At 39.9% G+C, this 23,991-nt stretch overlaps 2 protein-coding genes across 2 annotated transcripts; both read left to right on the top strand.

Annotated features, from left to right (window-relative positions):
* The first annotated feature begins 488 nt into the window (after positions 1 to 488).
* ercc6 (excision repair cross-complementation group 6) lies at positions 489 to 15,034 on the top strand. Its single transcript, XM_017413056.3, has 22 exons — positions 489 to 559; positions 1,090 to 1,295; positions 1,410 to 1,638; positions 1,871 to 1,991; positions 2,107 to 2,221; positions 2,620 to 3,334; positions 4,439 to 4,570; positions 5,420 to 5,578; positions 6,495 to 6,630; positions 6,882 to 7,052; positions 7,232 to 7,408; positions 8,573 to 8,689; positions 9,127 to 9,222; positions 10,440 to 10,658; positions 11,098 to 11,208; positions 11,588 to 11,707; positions 11,931 to 12,025; positions 12,525 to 12,670; positions 12,792 to 13,367; positions 13,466 to 13,634; positions 13,709 to 13,787; positions 13,891 to 15,034. The coding sequence occupies exons 2-22, from the start codon at positions 1,100 to 1,102 to the stop codon at positions 14,338 to 14,340; spliced, it is 4,329 nt and encodes a 1,442-aa protein (XP_017268545.1). The 5' UTR covers positions 489 to 559; positions 1,090 to 1,099; the 3' UTR covers positions 14,341 to 15,034.
* A 2,823-nt stretch (positions 15,035 to 17,857) lies between these two features.
* drgx (dorsal root ganglia homeobox) lies at positions 17,858 to 22,429 on the top strand. The gene is made up of 6 exons (XM_017412892.3): positions 17,858 to 18,084; positions 18,795 to 18,895; positions 19,397 to 19,498; positions 20,935 to 21,107; positions 21,857 to 21,969; positions 22,050 to 22,429. Exons 1-6 carry the CDS (start codon positions 18,027 to 18,029, stop codon positions 22,427 to 22,429), a joined length of 927 nt encoding a protein of 308 aa, XP_017268381.1. The 5' UTR covers positions 17,858 to 18,026.
* The last annotated feature ends 1,562 nt before the right edge of the window (positions 22,430 to 23,991 follow it).

Raw genomic sequence — 23,991 nt, 5'->3', positions numbered from 1 at the left:
AGGGTGACAGCAATCTATATCCCCATATAGCTTTGTTTGCTTACACAGATAACACAATTTGGAAGGATTACTTTCATTTGCTGAGGCACCACAGTGCACGGAAGAGCAGATATTTTAATTAGGTCTTTAATTTATTGTTGCAAGAAACTGGAAATAAACTTCCTCTGAAATGCTAATACTTGGAAATTGTTTACATTTGTGGTGTGCATGAAATGCAAGTTTTATTATATTAAAAGGAGCTGATGTTTTGCACATTTTTGCTGTCTAGAGCAATGCTTTTTTTTTAAGAATCCCAAGTTAATTATGCTTAAAACCCGAGCAACATAACACAATATCAATGTGGTTCAGATTATCCTAATTCCGTGTTTTTTTCTTGTTCCTCTTCAACTAAAATAAATGAGTTTGTGACGCCATCTAGTGGTCATATTAGTTTGCTGTTTTTACCTGCAGAGGGCGCTATTCAGCAAGTTATTCACTGAATAGGGAGCACCGGAAACAAAGAGGAAGCCTGGCAACATGATATAACCCAAGCTGCTGATGTTGTGTAACTATCTTTCTCGTGAGTGATTTCTGTCATTGTGCTTTCCATGCTCAGTTTAAATTACAATGTTTAATCCTGACAGTACCGAGAATGGGCTTATTTTCAGCTGCAGGCCCGTGTTTAGTCGTTTAATTGAATCCGAAAGGCGGGCGGTGTTTAAAGCTAATGATGTTCGGTCAACTGTTAGCTTAGCTAGTTAGCACAGCCACGTAAACAATGGACCTCTGTGACATAATTCATCGTTTATTTCAGTATTGTAACCTTCTGTGCTATTGCTTTTCGTTATTGTTGTCTCTGATTAGTACCAGTGTCTTTTATTATTAACTCCCTATAATCATAATTGGTTTAAAATTAGTCGGTCTTTGTTAAAAACAAAAACTAAATGTAAATTAAGCTCATAGTGGTTAACTTCGGGATATGTTATTATATCACAGTTAGTATTACCTTTTGCATAGAAATAAGGTAACTCAGTATTTCTTTTTTCATTGTTAGTGAATATTTTGAGGAGACAATGGTCCAATGATTAACATTTCTTTGTTTCTTGACAGCTGCATCATTATGCCTGTAGAAAGTGCAGAGCCCCAGGCCTCCTCCTCTGTCTCCGGGCCGGTTAGTGCTGCCCTCACCCCCGGAGGGTCAGAGGAGGATGGAGCTACGAGGGGCTCAGCAGTCTGCACTTTCCCTGAAAACAGCCAGGGCTCTGAGGCAGCTGCTGCCTATCCTGCTAACACTGGGCCTGGAGAGTGTAACAACTGTGAGCTGAGCAACACAACAAGAGAGATTACTGACAATAGTAGCACATCTCTTTAAGAATAATGTGATTTTTATAAATGGTTTGTTAATCTAATAACATCATTGATGCATTTAGCTGGCAAGAGGTCGGGAGCCTTGGTACAGATCAACCGTCAGCGCATCCAAGTGGCTTCTGCCAGTTCTGGAGCCGATGAACTTCAAGGCCTTGGAGTGGCTGTGTACGACCAGGATGTCCTCGAGCAAGGTGTCCTGCAACAGGTGGACGAGGCCATCCAGGAGGCTTCTCAGGCTGCTGCTAAAGTCGAGGTTGAGAAGGAGTACCACTCTGTGTTGGATGATGTCAGGTAAAATACAATACAAAGGACAATGTCTGCAAATTATTTACGTATTAGACTTTACAATGTGTTTATATTTTGTTGAAAATGTTCCACAGAAAGTTGTAATTGATAAAATTGTCTTCTTTGTACATATATTTTGAAAAGTTTTAAATAACTTGATGAAAATCATGCCCTATCTCTGCCACCTTTTCTGTCATATACCAGAATGCACTGATAATCACGATAATCTGTGTTTCAGGTCTGTTACAGCATCTCTGAAACATATCAACAAGATTATAGAGCAGCTGTCTCCTTATGCAGCCTCCAGCAAGGACATCAGTAGAAAGATTGAATCTGTCAAACGACAGAAAGAAAACAAGGTAAAATATTGTGTACATCAAGCTTTCAGATTAATATTTTGGTTAACATAAAAATGACAATAACACATGAAAGAATAGAGGCTGTAATGATGTGGGGGGAAAATATCTGATTCAGGAGAAACAACTGAAAAAAGTCAGAGCGAAACAGAAGCGACTGCAGGCCATTCTGGGCGGAGAAGATGTTCAAAGAGTAGAAGCTGAACTGTTGGCTGAAGATGATGAAGAGGAAGGTGATGTGTCTTTAATTTCTAAACTTTTTATTCCTTTTAAATAAACCTGTTTTCCATTCAGTATAAGCTGTGTTTTTTTTTTGTTTCAGTTGAAGAAATAACCATGTGTTTCAAAAACAATAATTATGGCCATGCTTAAAACAACACTAATGCTTGATTTTTGGTCTTTTGGCATCTGTTGGCTGGCTAAAATTGAAATGAGGACTTATCAGTGTGTATCGTTTAATTTTCAAAACTTATTTTCCGTGTGGCTGGCACAGTCTTGACTTTTTTTTAAATGCATACATGGTAAACTTTTGTCTGTAGACACAGATCTTATTTAATTCCTAATTTGTGAACACAAAAAAGATTCTTGAGCAACGTATTTTCTAACTCTGTGTTTGTGTGTTCTGTACCAGAACCAGGACCGTCCACACTGGGCAGCATGCTCATGCCAGCCCAGGAGACCGAATGGGAAGAGCTGATCCGGAAAGGCCACATGACTCCTTTTGGAACTCGAATACAACAGAAAGAGACAAAGAAGGAGCCTCGAAAACTGATGCTCGCTGAGGACTCTGCCTTTGACCAGTACTTGGCGGACCAGGCCAAGTTAGCCACTGAAAGGAAGAAATTACCTCTTCTAAAGAAAAAGAAAAGTTCTTCACTAAGCCCCAATGAGAAGATCAAGGGGAAAGGGAACAAAAGTGTCTCCTCACCCAAGGATAAAAAACTAAAGAAGCGCATGAGAAAGCTGCAAATAACAGCTCTGAAGGCCCATCCTAAGGCACGACCCAAGGCTGAGCCACAGGTCCATAAACCGAGAAGGAGGCGACACACTGAGGGAGAGGAAACCGACAGCGAGGGGTCAGAGTATCTGCCCGAAGATGAAGGGCTAGATTTTGAGCAGGAGGAGAGAGATGCCATGGAAGAAGGTTTTGGAGATGACGATGATGAAGAATACGAGTTAAAAACATACAAGAGAAAAATGGAGGGAAGAGAGAAGAAGAAAGTAAAGAAAAGAGACAGTGAAGACGAGTACTGTCCTGGTAGTTCGGATGAAGGAGAGGAAGGGGGGAGAAAAGCCAAAAAATTCAAAGACGATGGAGATGTAGAGTACTACAGGCAGCGAATAAGGTGAGGTTTTGTATTGTTGATGAGCCATAAACTAAACAAAATGACGCTTGCATGCAAAGGTGCAAAAAAGTTTTTATCATCAGCTCTTCTTTTAAAGAGCGTGCACAACCCCACGTGTATAAATGTTTAACAAACACCAGATTGAAACTTTTATTTTGCATCACATTTGTAATAGCAACGGAAGAAAATAGGCTATTGTTCTTTGCTTTACTTAAGGTGAAAAGCAGTTTTGCTGGCTCCATAGTGCAGGAAGAGAGTTAATCCCAGATGAGATTGGCAGCTGCTTCTTGACTAAGCAAATTCACTCCCTGTTCTTCTCTTTCTGCTCTTGCACTGGCCTAATTATCCTCCTGCACATGGTTTTATACGCTCATTCACTCTAATGCTCAAATTAATGGAAGAGCAGCCCTAATGAGATTTAATATTTATAGCAGCCAAATAAATTGTGTTGGCATGTGTCCTTTTTTTTTCTACACGACAGTGACTGAATGTCAATTCAAATGCACAGACATGGCGTGAATGGTGAGCTTGGCTTATGTGAAGAATGATATTATTAGAGCAGGCTGCTTTTCTGGTTGGGTTGGAGGGTGGAGTGGGGGCAGAAAAGTGTAATTAACTGAACCAATGCTTAGTCTTGACTTAATTAGAGAGTGTGGTCTCCCAGGCCCAGCTAAAGGACCAGTTTCGTGGCAGGGTGACAGGACCAGACCCAAATGAAGATGGATTCTTATCTTTTGCACCTCACACCTTTCTGGGGAACTCACACTACTAATTGTCTGTATCAATCTTCATTTGGTGCGTGACGACTGTGCCTCTAACTGGCCTCTCTGCTACACTATTAAAACTATTCTCTTTACATTTACCATATATGTTATAAACACTCCGCTGCTCAGGGGAAATGGTCACAACATGAAAACATCTGCAGACCGTTCACCTGTTTAGTTGCTTAGCTTTGATTTATTTATTGATTTTTTTATAAAGAAGCATATTTGTGTTTTTTGCTAATAGTTTTAATGTTTATAAGATTTTGTTAGTATAACAGGAAAATGATTTTGTCTTTAAGTATGCAAATATGTCATAATGATTTCTTCATTGTCTTGCCAGGAGATGGAAGCGGCAGCGACTTCGAGAACAAGAGGAGAAGAGAGAAAACGGTGAGGAGCTTACAGATGACAGCGATGCTGAATTTGACGAAGGTTTCAAAGTTCCTGGTTTTCTCTGGAAAAAACTTTACAAGTAAGTTTGGCATGAAGCAGTAACAGAGGTGAAGAATTATCTTTAAATATTTCTGTCAACTGAGAAAGTGACAGCAGCTATAAAACCTGTTTTCTAAGATCATGTATGTACTTTGTGCTCGATCACTCTTGCTTATCTTATAGACTTTTGCCCTGAGGTTTCAATGTTTAACCAAGAATTATTTACAAATAATTAATAAATGTTACATGTTCACTTTTGGTGGGATAATTTAGATTTTATTTTTTCACGAATTTTCTTGTGGGAAAATAACATTTTGCTTGCAAACTTTACATCATTCCTAATTTTTTAATTATGTAGTTGTCGATCACTGCTAATTTGTGTTTCTTTGTTTGTCTGTCTCTTAGCAAAATATCTTATAAACCAGTGAACAGATTTTAATGAAACTCTCAGAAAGTCATCATTGGTTGTATATTTATAACTGATTGTCATTTGACGTTAACCCAATTCAACATGGCCATCATAGCTAATTGTCCATAGTGTACAAAAATGACTATAATTCATCCAACTTTACAGATATGGTGCTAAACTTTAGTGTGGTAGTAGCTAATAAATATTCACATTTTATTCTCCAAGTAATAACAGATCAGGTTAAATCTTTGTTTAAAATTTAATGTGCATTGAGGTGGGGAATATGAATTTATTCAAGGAATACTAGTTTTGTTTATTTTTTATTTACTGTGAAATCTTACTGATGAAAATAAAGAAGCAGACATGAAATACAACCAAGTTTAATTGTCTGTTATTTTAACATCTGTTCACTTGTATGTCCATGGTTGTTGTCACATTTTATTGAGTAAATTTGTATCAACATGTCCATTTTACTTTCAGATACCAGCAGACTGGTGTGCGGTGGATGTGGGAACTCCACTGTCAGCAGGCAGGCGGCATCCTGGGAGATGAGATGGGATTGGGCAAAACCATTCAGGTCATCAGCTTTCTGGCTGGACTAAGCTACAGCAAACTGAGAACTAGAGGGTCCAACTACAGGTACACACACAGAAACACACAAACTGTGTCCAGAGACTGTGTGTCTGTATGGTATGAATATTTGATTAGTAGGATTTCTGCTTGAGAGTGTTCGACTGAATTATTAAACATGTTTCAATTATCAGACTCTTCACTTTCTTACTGCAGACATCAGAGAAAACACTAACACTCTGAGTGTGTGTGTGTGTGTGTGTCTGTGTGAGAGAGAGAAACGTTCACATCTTCATGAGCCTAAAATGAATGTTAGACTGATGAAGTGGGGGTGGAACAGGTGTGGGACAACATATCAACCACAGAGAACATGAGGGAGTGGTGGTAATAATCTGCTTTTTACTGCACCGACGACACTTGTGCGTTCAGTAGGTGGAGCTTCCCTGATGGTCAATACTCTGTCTGCTATAGAAGCCCACAAATTGATTGCTTGCAAACTCAATTATGGCCCAGTATCAATAGCTTCCAGCAGGCAGAGGTTCATAGCAGCCCATTAGTGCATCATTGTGTGTGTCTGTATGTGTTTGACAAACTTCTTGTAAATCTTCACGGATGAGTTGAAGATATGTGCATGCACTTTCTTTGCTTTATGGGTTAGACACAGAGATTTAGTGCAGATGTTGGTGTTTTTGTCTGAGTACTGAACAAGTGAACTCAGTTTCCTGTGGTTTCTCTATGCCCTATGCATAAGGAAACAATATATTGTCCCTGCAAGTCAAGCATATATTCATTATTTTGTTATTGGTAAAGTGATGACTGTATATCTTCAGTATATTTTATTTGACAACTATTAAGTTAAATACACCTTTTTAGGTAATTTCATCTATTTAAGTCACAGGTTTAGTTTGAAGCCTAACTGGTTTGGTCTCTGCTGTGTGTGTGTGTGTGTGTGTGTGTGTGTGTGTGTGTGTGTGTGTGTTTTTAGGTACGCTGGCTTGGGTCCAACCATCATCGTGTGCCCAGCTACAGTCATGCACCAGTGGGTGAAGGAGTTTCACACCTGGTGGCCTCCTTTCAGGGTGGCAGTTCTGCATGAAACAGGCTCATTCACCAGCAATAAGGTAATGTATTTGTTCTGTTGTGAGTTGGAATTGGTAATTTACCTAGAAAAAGTTTTGTTTCCTCTGGGGGGCACTAGAGGTCTTTTATATAGTATTGTAATTTCTTATCTGTATTTTCCCATCAATCTTTTTTTTCATATCACGTTAAAAAAGTTTCTGTGTTTTTGAACATTTTTTTAAAATGTTAGAAAACATGATTAGTAATTGATAAAATTTGATTTGATTGAAGTTTTTTGTTTTCTCTGTTGCAGGAAAAACTGATTCCGGAAATAGCATCATGTCATGGGATCCTGATTACCTCATATTCAGCTGTGAGAAATTTGCAAGATGCCTTACTACGGTACAAATGGCACTATATTATACTTGATGAAGGCCATAAGATCAGAAATCCAAATGCTGGGGTTACCACCGCCTGCAAACAGGTAATCTTTAAACACATGCAGAAAATTCAGGCAGTAGCAGCTGTAACTACGTTCACGTTCCCTCTCATTCCCTTGATATTTGCATGGTGGTCATTAAAGGTTGCTGAATACGCTTTTTTTCCTTTCATTATTACTAGTTTTAGAATATGTTGTTAACGTTATTGCTCTCTTCCTTCTAGTTTTGCACTCCTCACAGGTTCATCCTGTCAGGATCACCTATGCAGAACAATTTGAAAGAGCTTTGGTCTCTGTTCGACTTTGTCTTTCCTGGCAAACTGGGGACGTTGCCTGTCTTCATGGAGCAGTTTTCTGTGCCAATAACTATGGGAGGATACAGCAATGCCTCACCTGTACAGGTACACAAACATGTGCATGACCAAAAGTACGATTCGGATTCATTTAAATTTGCTTCCATAACTCACGTCTTCATCTTAAATGAAAGTTAAGGCATTCCAAAAGGTGGTCTGTCAGTCTTGTTATTCTTAAATTATAATACAGAGAGAAATGGGCTGAAGCAATGGAAACAATCTCACACAAATGCATTTATGCACAATTCTAAAAAAGGTAAAAGAGGTATAGTGGAACAACAAAACCATTAAGTGTAGTGCTGGATAATGTGCATCTATGCGAAGGAACTTCAGTTCATCTCTAATGTGTGAGAGTGGAAGAGGATAAAGTAAAGAGCCAGTGAGCTCAATCGTAGCCTTTTGTCATTAGTGTCCAATCGTTAATAACCCACTGACTGTATAGATTTAATTATTTAAGCTGGCTATTGATGCTTCTTCCGCTGTCGATAATAAAAACCTTTACTAATTATTAATGTTATTAAATGGTCAGAGAGGGCAAAGCTCTGCTGCTTTATCCTGTTCTTGAAACTCTCCAAGCAGCAGAGCAGGCCCTCAGATGATGCATAAAAAGCACGACTGTACAAACAGATGTATGTGAAAACATATGTGTTTGGGGTGGGGCTTGATGAGCATGTGCATATTGGATCCATTACTAAAACGGGCTTTTGCACCCCCATGTGAATCCACTCAGCAGCTTGTGCTGAGATCGCTGAATCCTCTACTGCCCTCCTCTGATTCTCTTTTTCCACTCTTACCTCCATTTAGCTCCAGATTTCACCATTTTTATTGTCCCCTCCAGCGTTGCCAACAGTGTCTTTGATCCCCCTTCGAACCCCCAGTGAGTTAATGTTTAAAGGGCTAACTGGCTTTTAGGGCCAACTCTAGATAAAGTGTAGCAGACCGTTTTCAGTGGGGCTTCATAGGGGTGGGACAAAGTGTTTGTTAACCCCCACCCCTCTGTTTCCAATAGAGCTGATCAGTAGAACTGATAAAAGAGAGCTGTGCCCCTTGAGACCGAAAGCTCTCTGATCAATGTTTAATGGTTTGCAGTGCTGAGAGGGACATCAACACAAGGAAGATGATGAGGAACCATGACCACTGAGATGTGTGTGTGTGTGTGTGTGTTGATGTGTTGGTTTATCCTCTAAGGTTTAACTGTTGTCAAATGTATAGGTCCAGACTGCATTCAAGTGTGCATGTGTGCTGAGGGACACAATAAATCCTTACCTCCTCCGAAGAATGAAGGCAGACGTCAAGGCCAACCTCTCCTTACCTGACAAAAATGAACAGGTATTCCTCCTAGTCTGACATCTTTGACCCTGCTTTTTTTTAAGTATGAAACAACCTCTAACGCCCCCTTCCTTTCAACTGTGCAGGTGTTTATCTGATTTGATGTGACTCTTTGAGCCTAATCTACAGAGTATTTGATGAATGTGTATGACTTTGTCAGGTGAAGCCAGCTAATAAAGTCCTAGTAAAGTAAAAGGAGTTGGTATTCATTAAAGTGGCTGGTCTCTGGTCTGTCCTTCTGCCTGACGCCGGTTGACTGCTCCGTCCACTTCAACTCATTAAATCAGTCCCCGAGGACAATGTTTTCTTCAAAAATACGAATTGTTTCCCTTTAATTTCTCTTCTCGCTCCCTTCACTACATCAAGGGGCTTTAAAGTGGAGGCTCACTGTCTGTTTTAAACTCTTACATTCTGTGTGTGTGTGTGTGTGTGTGTAGGTACTGTTTTGCAGATTAACAGAGGAACAGCGGCAGGTGTATCAAAATTTCTTAGATTCCAAAGAGGTCTACCAAATACTAAATGGAGACATGCAGGTATGTATTATTTTAAAGTGGCAAACTATAAAAAAATAAAAATAAATCAATTTTACCATTGTGGTATATATCTGGAAAAATTATCATTTAGTACATTGTATTGTTTTCTTTATTCCTACTTGAAAGTCAAACTAAATAAGTCATTTTTATTTATTCTTTTTTATTTTTTTGCAAACAGAAAATGGAAATTCCAAATTTTTGTTTCTCATTTATTGAACTGTAAAAATAAGCTACAATAGAAAAAATTAAAAAGTAAAATTAGCCAGCATAAACAACACTTCTTAGCCTGTAAAATCTTAAAGAAAACTCAGAAAATGTGACGTAGAAATTACAAAGTTAGGTGTGGTAGATGTTTTAATGGCCCAGCTGGTAGATACATTAATCTGTTTGTATTTGTGCTGCAGTGTTTCAAGATCCTAGACTAGTTAACGGCATGACTTGGTTAAAAGATAGTGCCTAAACGGTACCCACCATTTATGTCGGAACTTCAGAGATATGGAATTTAAGTATTTGAGAATAAAATTGTTTTTCTAACACCTTTATTTTTGTGTTTTTGCTGTTGGGAACTTTTAGGCCAAATAATGAACATTCTCTTAGGGGATTTATCTTTCACATATTACAAGGATGAACAGGTCAAAACTGTTTGTCTAGAGAACTTCCAAGAACAATACTTAGATTATTAATTATTTAGCCACTCACTTAATGAGTTTCACTTCACATCTCTGACTCACATTAATTTGTGTATATTTTATGAACTTTTGAACATTTGAAGATTACTATGTTGAAGCAAAATGTTGTAAAACCACTAACAGCTTAACTGGAGTATGTTTTAGCTCACTTTCAAAAGGTTGTGCAGTTCTTCTCACATTAGGCAGACCCATGAGAGAGAGAGAAACTACCATTTATCACCACTGACCAAATGGACGTGGTTGAAGAGCCACGGGTGACCAGATTGTGTATAGATGTATTCAGTGGTCACTCTCAGTCCATTAACCACCATTACTAATGCAGTGACCGCTGGGCCCTCATCAAGAAACACAGCCTTTATTGTCCGTAAATAAATTATGTAATTCATTCCTGTAGACTAAAGTAAATGTGCTTATTTGTTTAAAGGTGCAACGCTGCAAAATGCAATCAAATTGACCATTGTTTTTACTACTTGTGCTCTGAGTTTAGAGTGAAGAGTATAAAAAGTTTTCTTTTTTTCTGCTCTTCAGGTATTTTCAGGTTTGATCGCACTGCGTAAGATCTGTAACCACCCAGACCTTTTCTCAGGAGGGCCCCGGATGCTGAGGGGAATCCCAGAAGATCAACTAACTGAGGAGGAACAATTTGGCTTTTGGAAACGCTCGGGCAAGCTAATAGTGGTGGAGTCGCTTCTCCGTCTCTGGTTCAGGCAGGGACAGAGGGTCCTGCTCTTCACACAGTCTAGACAGGTGAGAAAGATGGCATTCAATATAAATGATTTATTTTAGGAACACTTTGTTCTGCTATAGTTAAATGGATTTTTGAGAAAAAAATATGTATCTTATTTCCTGCCTTAAATTATGTATGTCAGATTGTGATTGAATTACATCAAATTGTGATGTCACTTCTTTGTATTTCCTGCTGGATACTTACAACAGTGTTAGGTTGGGAGAGACAGAGGAAGTGTGTATATGTGACAGAGGCCCCAGCTGTTGCAGTCAATACCAATGAGATTATACCTCAGAGGGAACCTGAGACCCTCCCTGTCGGCATCTCTGTCCATGTAATATTAATCTGCTCTAATCCTTTTAGCGCTAATCCAAACCTCAGCCCGTCTCTCCCCATATCTGCCTCCCCTCCCCGCCTTTCTTTTCTCACTGTTGTCTTCATCTTCTATCTCATTTCCAGATGCTGGACATCTTAGAAGTGTTTGTAAGGGAACAGAACTTCTCTTACCTGAAAATGGATGGGACGACCACAATAGCTTCCCGACAGCCGCTCATCGCTCGCTACAACGAGGTGAGGATTAGCTTTCCCTAATGGTTTTGAGTGGTTTCCATGAAAATCCTGTCCTCGGGGACAAAATGCTTCCATGGAACCCTGCTCGGCCTGAGGTGGAGACACTAATTGATGACAATCTGTTGGTCAAAATAGATACTGTGATTAGTGTGTGTGAAAAGATAACATATCATACAGCATTAAGACCTTAAATGTGTGTCTTCAGGAGTATTTTAGGACTTGATTTGTTATATTGATATCAATGATGACATCTTCATCATGTGATGGTGTCTTTTACTTTCTATCTAAGGTCAAAGCCAAAGTAATTATCACAACTTGTACATGATGAAATGACTTTAATCTATCACAATCTATTTACCCTGGTCTGTCTTCATTACAGGACAAATCCATTTTTATTTTCTTGCTGACCACTAAAGTTGGTGGTCTGGGAGTCAACCTGACTGGAGCCAACAGAGTCATCATTTATGACCCAGACTGGAACCCCAGTACTGATACACAGGTTAGACACTCTCATATAATGTACTTCAAATAAAACATTTATTTCTTCTGAGTCCTGATGTCATCTGAGTCACCAGAAATCTGTTGACTTTGATCAAGAGTTTTTAAGTAACCATATGTAAGCATGTGTATAAATAAGGTGGACTGTCTTGGTTTTGTATGTGAATGATTTTTAAAATCTGTCCACTTTAGTCATTTATTTAAAAGTGTTGTGTAACTCACAGGCTCGGGAACGGGCTTGGAGGATTGGCCAAACACAGCAGGTAACAATCTACCGCCTGCTGACTGCAGGGACCATTGAAGAGAAGATCTACCACAGGTAACACAGCAGCTTTTTTAGATATATGTCTATCAGCTCTTATTTGGACACTGTTGCAGAACTGAGACCCAGAGATTCAAAAATCTTTCTAGTTTTTATGCTTTTTCACCTTATAGTCAATCTTCCATTTTAGTCAGTCTTTCCACTGACCTTACACATTTGTAAATATTGATAATTTTTCACATCACTGCTGTGTTACTGCTTGCTCTATCCCACTTCTCAGTAATCAAAAAGCTTTCCTGCATTATTAAATGGCCAATTGAGGACTTCCAAACTATTGCTCTGTTTGGTTTGTGTCTGTGAAGAGCTTTTGAAAAAGCAGAATGGAAGAACAACACAGAATCTGTTTTGATACCTGCAGTAGTGAACTTATTTAATTTTCTCATCCATCAGCTAAACTACTCTGTGGTGACAGGATCAAGATTGCCTGCTGAGTTTATTAAAAAAAACCTAATTACCTGCTTGTATCTAATAATGTATTATTTCTGTTGTAATTCAGGCAAATCTTCAAACAGTTTCTTACCAATCGTGTTCTGAAGGATCCAAAGCAAAGGCGATTCTTCAAGTCTAATGACATCTATGAGCTTTTCACTTTAGCTGATCCCACTGGAACTCAGGGAACAGAAACCAGTGCCATATTTGCAGGTTTGTTTGTCCATTTTGTCCTCATATGAGACACGTTTTACACAGCTTTAATATGTAAATCTCTTCCGAATACAATGTTGCAAGAATCCATTTGACAAGTTGAGCTTTTATCTTTGAACAGGGACCGGCTCTGATGTCAGAGTGCCCAAGAAACCCGAGAGGCCAAAATCATTGCACCACATCAGCTGCACATATAAAGAAACCTTAGGAAACCAGAATGAAACTGGTGCAGACAACATACACTCCTCCTCAAGAGACATTCCTCTAATAAATGATTGCAACATCTCTCCATCCAGTGAAAACACTCAGAGCAAATCAGTGGTCAGCCAGAGCATGACTCAAAATGGGCTGGATGTAGAGACAAACATTTCTGTCAATGTGCTGCCCACAGGACAAAATAATAACAGAGACTTAGAAGAAGCCAAGCCAGTGAGCAAAACTGCATCCTTGTCCATCTATCACCAACACAGAGACACCAGAAAACACAGAGAAAAGAGAAAGCACTGTGACCGTGCTGATGGGCACAAACGCAAGCACAAAAAATGCAAGCACTCCCAGGATGCTCGATTTGAAGGTCATCGCATCTCTCATTTGGTGAAAAAAAAGACTTTTAATAAGGAAGAAAGTGAAGACAACTCAACAGAGAATCAGAAAAAATCAGATGATTACGTCTTGGCAAGGCTGTTCAAGAAATCTGGTAGGTACACACCAGATCTGTGTATTTTTAGTCTCTTTAGACTGTTTTTTTTGTTTGGTCAATTTTTGTTGTTTCTTATCTTTTGTGGTCTTCTTCAGGCATCCACAGTGTGATGCAACATGACACCATTATGGAGTCTTCCAACCCCGACTATGTTCTTGTGGAAGCAGAAGCCAACAGGGTGGCTAAAGATGCCCTCAAAGCTCTTAAGATTTCTCGACAGCAGTGTAGGCTTTCCTTTAACCAGCGTCCTCCTCCACCTGCAAAGCAAGTATTGGGTTTGTGAGAAGCTTCACCTTTTTAATTTAAACCAAAAATCTCATTATTTTTTACTCTCTCAGGAAACGTTTTGGACAAAAGAAGAATTCTCTCCTAGTTGCACCTTCTGCTCAGTCCACCCCCACTCCAACCAAATGCAAGGTAACAGCAGAGTTCTTTGTGTTTTTCATTATTGCTATGACAAGTTTTAGATGTGTAATGTATGTAATTCAGTATTTTCTCTGTTCAACGTCTCCGTTTTTAGGATGCTGCTATTGTAAAGAAATTTACCTCAAAGAAACCAGGCGCAGGGGTCCATTTTAGTGGGGAAGGAGCAGACAGTGACTCAAACTCCGCCCCACTGTCATCAGCGTCTCTGCTGGCTAAGATGAGAGCCCGTAATCACATCTCTAAGCCCTCCAGTCAGAGAGCAGAAGAGGAAGAGGAGGAGGAGGGCTCTGAAGCTCCAAGAACAAGCCAACCTCCTGCTCCATCCACTGAACACGATGAGCTGCTAGTAGATCTGCGCAACTTCGTAGCCTTCCAGGCAAGCGTAGACGGACAGGCCAGCACACAGGAAGTGCTTGAGTATTTCAAACCAAGACTAACCCAGCAACAGGCACCTGTCTTCAGAGAACTACTCAGGAGCATCTGTGATTTTCATAGGACCTGCGGTCAGGAGGGCATGTGGAGACTGAAGGAGCACTTTCGCTGACAGAAAGAAGCATTGAAGGAAGCAGACTTTAAACTGTGGTCCACATGTGAAAACCTTTCAGAGTCTGTCAAATCCACATCTGGTGTTTTATTTACTTTATGTATGGTGACACTCCTGACCACAATGAATGATTAAACATTCAGCAATTCAAAATGTAACAAAGAAAACTAAAGAAAGTTAGAGAAATTGCACAGTTTTGAGTTGTTTTTTGTTGTTGTTTCCCAAATCTTGAATGAAAATAACTTATTCTAGTGGTATGGGTTTGTTTAAAACTTCTGGTTCAAGGTTCAGGCCTTATTGTGACAACTTCCATTTCTTCTCACTGTTGTTTCTACCGGGTTATTCTTGAAATCAGTCATTTGTATGTGCTATTTGAACTATATTACCTCAGATGAAGGCATAAAATGTACATTATGTTTGCTTTCAATATCCATAGTTTCATGACCTCACATTTGTCAGATCTGTGATATTTTCTATAAATGTAATAGTGTGCAATTGTGTAAAAAATACTTCACCACATAGGAAGTTTTAGTCAATTTTTAATGGCTCTATTTCTATTTAAATTAAAGGGAGTAGAACTTGGGCTAAACAAAAACTTAAAAACTGAATGAATGGTTTAGTTGCAACATTTTCTTCAAAATAAATGCAGTACATTTTTTTGTATATATTTTATGCAATAAACCTCTAACAGGTTGCTTTTTTCTGTTTGATTTTTTTTTTAATGTATAGAAAAGCAAAGACAGGTTTGATGGTTTAACCATAAACAATTCTACATTACAGTAGATTATCTGCTTGATCAAATTATATATATACTATACTGTCAAAGGTATTCACTCACTCCAAATCATTGAAGTCAGGTGTTCCAATCACTGCCACTTATACAGTAAGTCCAGTTGTGACATTTTCTAACTACTAAATATTTCACAGTCAGATGTTAGTGGTTTGATTGGGAATGACAGCAACTCTGCAACAAAGCGGTAGGTCATGTAAAATCACAGAGTGGGCTCAGCAGATGCTGAGGCTCATGGTGCACAGAGCTCACCAATGTTCTGCAGAGTCAACAGCTACAGACCTCCAAACTTCATGTGGCCTTCAGATCAGCTCAAGAACATTGAGTAGAGAGCTTCAGGGAATGGGTTTCCATGGCTGATCTGCTGCATCCAAGCCTTCCATCACCAAGCGCAAAGCACTGGATGCAGTGGAGTAAAGCACGCCTCCACTGGACTCTAGAGCAACAGATACATGTTCTCTGAAGTGACGTATCGTGCTTCACTGTCTGACAACCTGATGGACAAGTCTGGGTTTGGCTGCTGCCAGCAGAACGATACTTGTCTGACTGAATTGTGCCAAATGTAACGTTTGGTGGATGGGGGATCATGGTGTGGGGTGTTTTTCAGGGGTTTGGCTCAGCCGCTTATTTCCAGTGAAAGGAACTCTTAATGCTTCCGCATACCAAGACTTTTTGAACAATTTCCTGCTCTCAACTTTGTGGGAACAGTTTGGGGATGACCCCTTCCTGTTCCAACATGACTGTGCACCAGTGCACAAAGCAAGGTCCATAAAGACATGGATGAGTGAGTTTGGTGTGGAAGAACTTGACTGGCCTGCACAGAGTCCTGACCTCAACCCAACAGAACACCCTTGGGATGAATTAGAGGGGAGACTGTGAGTCAGGCCTTCTGTCCAACATCTGTGTCTGACCTCATAAATTAGCTTCTGGAAGAATGAAAAATTCCTATAAACACATTCTAAACTTTGTGAACAGCCTTCCCAGAAGAGTTGAAGTTGTTTTAGCTGCAAATAGTGGACCAACACCATACTAAACCCAATGGATAAAGAATGGGATGTCACTCAAGTACATATTTGTGTGAAGGCAGACAAACGAATACTTCTGGCAATATAGTCTATTTATAAGGAATTTCTGAAATTCATCTCTATCACAATGTGTTGTTTTTTTATGCAAACAATTGTTTTAAGATTAGTTTGGAAAAAAATTGCCATGGAGTTTTAAGTGGCGGTATTGTGGTGCTGACCAGGGTCCTGAAATCTCTGTAGATAACTAAAATGAAACCACATAAAGGCCCAAGTATGGGTCACAGAATGTGCAAGACCGTGTTTATTTTCAGAATTGTCTCTTCCAGCTGAGACGGGAGAGTAATGTCATTTAGTCAACTAAGCAATCATGAAAGGATGGAGAGGAAATGCGCTGACAGGAAACTCACTCTAGGCCCGCACTTCTGTCAGAGTCTAGACCAAATATTAGGATAAAGTTATCAACCGTTATTTGATTTCAATTTTCTCCACGCACTTCACCGAGGTCATAATAACAACTTTATTTTCAGTGGTGCATAAATTAATTACGCGCATTTAATAACTAAAATATCATTATATTCCCCCTTTAATAACATAAACGCTGCACGCCAGGGAAACCCTTAATAGCGCGGGGCCCTGTAACTGGCCATTATCCGCCTGTAATGATATTACAGAACCAATTACGCGCCATTAGAAGGGATTTTCTGCACTTTATGTGGTTTAGTCCAATCCTGCACTCCTCTTCTAAATTTCAGCTGCTTCTCGAAGCCTCATTTTGCCTCCACCTCAGAGACGCATGGCGTCTGCGCTCTGCCGTCCCAGATGCGCTTTAAAACTAATTGAAAGGGTCCCGCAGCAGATCATTTATCTGAGGAAGCGAAATAAATCGCGGGACCCCTTGCTGTGAACAAAATCAAAAATTTGGCCTTGTGAGTGCTCTACATGCGCAACCCCTTGTAAAGTGGACCCGCTAACGCACCCTGACGAGCAATTAACCCGCCCGACAGTCAATCTAAAACCCAAAAGCAGTCATCCTCCTTTTTTTAATATATGAAAGAACCAAATAAAAAAGTGCTGCGGGTATGTGTGCATGTTTATGGTTGGGGAATATGTTGGATCCTGGAATAACAATCACTTGTGATGAATTTTTTTGGCACCTGAGCAGAGCTGCCGTTTGCCACCCTGGGTATGCCTCCCCTCTTCCTCCTCCTTTATATTTCTGGCTTTCTGCACTCGCAAACACACACACACAAACACACACACACGGACACACCAGGGGTTATGGAGTGAGAGAGAGACAAAGCCGTGATAATCCGATTAGGAGCAATTAGGCGTGAGATTCTGCGACACTTGCTGAAAGCCTTAACACTCTGTAGACAGTTATACAGTTATAGAGACATCTGGACACTCCCAGAGAGAAACACAGAGAGAGAGAGTGCATGTGTGTGTGTGTGTGTGTGTGTGTGTGTGTGTGTGTGTGTGTGTGTGTGTGCTTCAGAGAAAGAGAAGGGCCGAGTCAAAGAGGTCTGGACACTCCCAAACAGAGTCAGGAGAAGCGCAGCAGCCGCTTTTCTCTCCAGAGCGCAAACTCTCTCTCTCTCTCTCTCTCTCTCTCTCTCTCTCTCTCTCTCTCTCTCTCTCTCTCTCTCTCTCTCATCAGCATCACCGCTGCAGGTAGGATGCTCTCTCACACATCAGCCTTAAAACCTCCTCTTCCTCTTCTTCCTCCTCCTCCTCCTCCCAGGACGATTTATTCATTTCTCCGCCACAGACAACCCTGACACTGTAGAAACTGCAGCCGACCAGAGGCTTCGGGCTGAAAAACTTTTTGTCTGTGTTCCAGATTGAGCCGCGCAGCTCCGAGACGTACCAGGATGTTCTACTTTCACTGTCCGCCTCAGCTCGACGGAGAGTGCTGTCGCTCCAACACATGTAAGTTTTTTAAATCTTACCTTTTCAACATCTTAATTCCTGCTTAAATTCGCGCAGCTGCAAATGATGACTTTGGTAAAGTTTTGTGTTTAAGCAGCGCGCTTTTACGCACCGAGGATGGGCCTGTGCCTATTTTTTAAGCTAACATTTTTTTACTGTCAAAGAAAATCGTTTAACAAATATTTTAATATTATAGCTGTAAATTGGGACTTTTGTGCTTTATTTCTAATCTAAAAATTGATCTAAATGGGGGGTTATTTCATCTGAAAAACGTTAAGGAAATACCTGAAATAATTTTCGTAAATATTAGTGTCGTTTAAAGAAACTTTAGGTTTCCAGCAGATTCAAATGTGTCTGTAAAGGGTTAAGTATGGTTCCCCTTCTGCTGTGTCAGTCTGTTGGCTGGCTTTGAGAAGCGCTGGTAGTTTGGCCCCGGGGCAGAGGGGGAGTTTTGGCCCGGGCACAGATGTTGGGTGTCATGGCTCTTAGTCCGTCATGGTTCCCTTTAGACTCCCAACATCAATGTTTCATGCAACTAATGGAAATAAAAAACATCTCCATTTGGCCACCCCTGTGGGGTCTTGCTGCATTTCCTTTTTCCTAATAGTTACGATTTTGTTTGTCAAATGCTTAATTTATTCAAATACAAAATCAAATTTTAAAACCTTTTTATATGAACTGAAATAATGTTAACCATCTGTTTTGTTCAGTAAATTCAAGCGGGTTTGGAAACCACGCCCCGGCCGATTTTGACGATGGATTTCTGCGGAGGAAGCAGCGCAGAAACAGAACAACTTTCACTTTACAACAGGTAATTCCTTTCCAGGACATAAAGAAAATAAGAGCAGCTAAACAAAAGAAAAAATATCAGGAGATGAAAAACGCGAGTAAATCTGACAAATCAATAAAAAAAAAGTTGGGCAAGTTTTCAGAAAAAAAAAAGGAAAGAGAGATATTTGTGCTTCTTAGATAACCAGAAATATATATTTATACTGGTTTGATATCATTTATATAAAAGTACAAATGCAGCAAACATTTATTTTAAATATCACATTATGAGCAGGAAATATTTAAAATGCTCAATACTTTTATTTTGTCCAAGAAATTTAAGTTATTTTAGTTTTAAATCTTTTAAGCTTTTCTGAAAGAAAGAAAGAAAGAAAGAAAGAAAGAAAGAAAGAAAGAAAGAAAGAAAGAAAGAAAGAAAGAAAGAAAGAAAGAAAGAAAGAAAGAAAGGAGTCAAATAAAATCCACAAATGAATATATTTAACCAGTCTTTCCTTGATGTGCGCTTGTTTTGCTGCCCCTGCAGCTGGAGGCTCTGGAGGCGGTGTTTGCTCAGACTCACTACCCGGACGTGTTCACCCGGGAGGAGCTGGCCATGAAGATCAACCTGACCGAGGCCAGAGTGCAGGTAAGCACCGTGCGTCCTGGGCGCGTCCTGGTGCGCGTCTGACCACGCAGGAGGAAGAAGAGAGGGGGCTAAATGAAGCCACACCGTCATTCCAACAATACACTTTAATAACATCAACGTAATGGTGAATATTAGATTAGCTTGATTAATCGGTCATTCATAATTAACCAGCGATAATGTTCTTCACTAATTTCTCCGCCTCTCAGAGGCAGGAATACATCATCCATGCTGATGGCTCTTTTTCTTTTTCCAGGCAGAAAGAAGTATTTTTCAAAAGTCAGAAGCTTCCAAACTGTCAAAAGCACAGATTGCGCACACGTTTTCTGAAATTTGGCTATTTATATTCCGCTCCTGCCCCGCACATATGCGCGGTTATAAACTTGGCCAGATGTAATTAAGTTATGTGTCCTGTATGTAATTTCCTGCATTCCAGATTTGCTTTTGGGTTTTGTTGTGCGCGCAGATCTAATTGTAGGAAATATAATAGTTTGCCTTTTGTTCCCCAGGGTCATCTTACTATCGCTTAAACCCAATGGCGGGGTTGATAATGGAATCCAGCGCTGTAAATTAGGGATTGTAAACAAATTATTCCCCTCCTAATCCGATTACCACATTCCTATTATTAAATCTGAACATGAATCCACCGCAGTATGCAGGGATATTAAACTTACATTATTATTAGAAAATAAATTTCCTTTCTCTTGTAGTGTTGTTGCCCCCCTCTTTTTGTAAAGTGTCAATGGGGCCTCCCCCGCATTAAGAGCACGTGGCAAATTGAGATTAATGGAGCAATTATAGCCCATTCAGAGATGGGTGTGTGTGGGGGGGCGCGACTTCTAGCTGGAAGGTGCAGGGGTGAGATAAGTCCACTGGCTGTATTGTTGTCCTGCCATGGAAATGTTGTCTTTTCTTTATGCCGAATGAATGCGTGCGTTTTGTTTGGCTGTTGACATCATTTCTACCACAATAGAAGGGGAAGGATGCAGAGCACATGCGCACAGACTCTAACCTCCATTCACACATCATGATTAATGCCTGCTAGAAGCAAGTCCTAATCGAATCTGATGTTGTCAAACAATCACTAAATAGGGAAATAAACGACTTCATCATAGCTGCCTCTCTCTCGGGCAGCACAACTGTCAGTGGGAAGTCATTAAAATATGATAATGAAAAATTGCTCAATTAAATGTTGTTATAGGCAGTGACCTTCATTCGATTAAGATACAAGAACTTGTTCTTTGCTGTGTGGACCGTGAAGTTTTGGGGAGAAGTCAGGGATTGTGGGACAGATTCAAACACCTCCTTCAGAAAACAGAGCTGAGCACATCTGTTTCTATTAATGAGACTGAATTTTTGCATTTGTTTGTCTGCGCCAAAATGACACGCAAGGAGAAATATGAGGGACACAGTGAAGCTAAATTTGATTCGTTTTGCAGGTTTGGTTTCAGAACCGCAGAGCAAAGTGGAGGAAGACAGAGCGGGGGAGTTCAGACCCCGAAGGAGGGAAGGAGCAGATGAGTGACGGAAGTCCTCCGTCCCGCAGCATCAACTCTCAGTCCCCCGTGGACCACCACAGAAAACAGAAAGAACCACTGGAAATACAGCAAAGGTGAGAGAAGACAGATGATGGGTGTGAAACAGTGTCAAACTGCAGGATCTGAGTGATGGAAATTCATCACAGACAGTAACTTCTGAATTGTTAATTTCATTTAGTTTAGTTTATTGGTTTATTTATTAATGTATATTATTGAGCATTAGATAAATGTACCAGAGTTTGACAGGTTGTACACAAAGGCTATTTTTTTATCTTGTCCTCAGACAGGTCTCACAAGTCACCCTAAAAACAAATTAAGTTTTTAGCATCAAATAAAAATGATCGAAATGCTTCTCACATTAAAAGTACAAATGCAAAACAGACAACCTCCCCCAACAGTTTTCTTCATCTCATACATCTAAAACCTTACCACAAAAAATACCTCATTTATGAAGCAGAAAGCATAAAATAAGTACATTTATAAGAACCAGGGCAAAATCCACAAATACTAATAAAACCCAGACAGATGGTTACAGATGGCAACATGACTTCAGTGCTGACAAACCTGAGTGTAGCGGAATCATTTCTTTAGATTTAAATAAACTGTAAGTGTCCGATTGTCTTATAGTCACTGCATGGGACAGCATCCCTGTCCCTTTTTGGATAGTACAGACTGGCTCAAATAACTTTTTCTGATTGAGTAAGACAGTCTCTTCTCATTTTCAGTTTTAATAGTTAAAAATATTTAAACATTTATGTTTGAGAAATAATATTAATTGTTTTTAACTAAATGATTTATGTTCAGTATGCGTTTTTATTTTTAGTATCAACAGGACAGTGGGTCCAGGTGGTCCGTTTTTCCCGTCTTGTATTCCGGGCACACTCCTCAACTCTGCCACCTACGCCCAGGCCCTCTCACAAGTCGCCACCCTGAAAGGTAAATATGATTCTCATTATCATCAAAATTTGCTTTTCATACACTTTCACCATAAATCCAACTTTTGTCATTTTTTTTAGGAAACGGTTTGTGCTCCTGCTGTGTTTCTGACCCCATGGGCTTGTCCTTCCTGCCACCCTACGGTTGTCAAGGAAACCGCACAGCCAGCGTGGCCGCCCTGCGCATGAAGGCCCGTGAGCATTCGGAGGCTGTGCTGCAGTCGGCCAACCTCCTCAGTGCAGCAGCTGGACCTGGCGCCGGCGTGGGAGTCCTCTCTGGAGTCGGCGTGAGCGCAGCCGGGGTGGTCAGGCCTGCGGTGGGTCCCCCTATCGAGGTGCCTGGCGCTGGCGTGAGAGCGGGGGACAGCTCCAGTCCCAGCACAACCACAAAAGTCCCAATCCTGGGCAGCAGTCCTGACAAACATGCTCACTGCTCCAAGGAAACGCTGGAGAAAAAGTGAGGTGCTGGATACAAATATGGATGTACTGTTAATCTGTGCCTGTTATTCCCAATCTACTCGGCTCTGATGAGCAACAAAGCACAACTACTGGCTGACTCCAGAACCATCCTGGGACAGACTTTTCTAAGAACACACTGTCTGGATGCAAACATTAAAATATTTATTTGACTGTAAATTATCAGTGTGAGAATTATTGAATAATTGGGGTTGTGTCACCCTCATAACTTGCGGTTTTGGATGTTCGTCTGTCTCCATGCACTCTTGGACTACATTAGATGTGTGCAGTAAAGGCCTATTTGACAATGTGAATTTAATTAATCTCCATATCTTTTTGTTTTTATTAAGAGGACAGTTGTTTACAATGTTTATGCATGAAGACTGTGAGTGTTGAACTGATGGCAGGACTGAAGATTTTGCAAGAGTTTCGCAAACGACGACCTCTTAATCTTTTGATTTTGAAGTGAAAGTGCACTTTAACACTAATCAGCCCTTTTCGTTGTAAAAAGGTACAATTTGATGATGTGTGAATGGAAGGCAGAAACTGTCAGAGTGTATTTAGTTGTTCCCCTCCCACTCTACTCCGTTAGCACATCTGTAGTGCCATCAGACAGCAAACACACCAGTCCTGTTGTGACATGTTCTTTAAAACAATTAAAGATGTAGTCGCTCATGTTTCTCTCCTGTTGCCTCTCGCTCCAGCCATCTGTTCTGATACATTATTTATCAGCTTCTCTTAAAGCCAGGAGTGGAGAGCAATTGTTACTCTTATTATTTATTTACTTTTAGAAACCTCTCTCTTCCTCTCGCCCTGTCACTGAACACTTTTTATTAAATCCCATTATAGCCTAATATGCTATTTATTCATCCTAAATTTATACTTTAAAAAAATTACCTCAGGGCTGTTTAAATTGTAGATCATAACAAAAAATTATGATTGTTGTTTCGTTTTTGTTTTTTTTTTGTGAATATGTCTGCACTCGACTGACTCTTGAATAAATGATCACCTGATCAGATTGATAATACTTAACCTCAGTGCACGCGGCCAGTAGTTCGGCTGATTCAATTTGCGTCCTTGAGGATTTTCAGGAAATTACTTTTGATAGTCAATAACACAATTAAGTAAACTACACACACATTATCATGAATAATAGATGAGAAATTATGTATTACCATGAAGTACTGGTTCAATAATTGATGAGGCGACACCCTGGTGACATCGAGAGGGAGATAATGTCAGAAGTCGTGCCAGGTTGTACACAGAACACTCACGACTTTTTTTTTCTTTTTTCTTAATTTACACCAATGTGTGTGCATGTTGTAAATATCTCATGACTATACCAATAAAGTGATGCTTTCATAAGATGAAACCTCAAGACTCATTTAATTTTTATTTTATTGGAGCACATTTTACTCTAAAAATTCATAATTAGTTCAGCACGCAGTTTAACAGAATAAAAGATCCTTATCTCTCTATAGAGGCATGTATAGCCTGGTGATATGGCAGCTAAAAATAAAACAATATCCATATATAAATTAGCTCCTTTTCTAAAACGTAGCAGAAC

The sequence above is a fragment of the Kryptolebias marmoratus genome, linkage group LG22, assembly GCF_001649575.2.
Source record: "Kryptolebias marmoratus isolate JLee-2015 linkage group LG22, ASM164957v2, whole genome shotgun sequence".
Classification (NCBI taxonomy): Eukaryota; Metazoa; Chordata; class Actinopteri; order Cyprinodontiformes; family Rivulidae; genus Kryptolebias; species Kryptolebias marmoratus.
The sequence above is the reverse complement of the archived record's forward strand: the minus strand, read 5'-3'. Positions and strand labels throughout refer to the sequence as shown.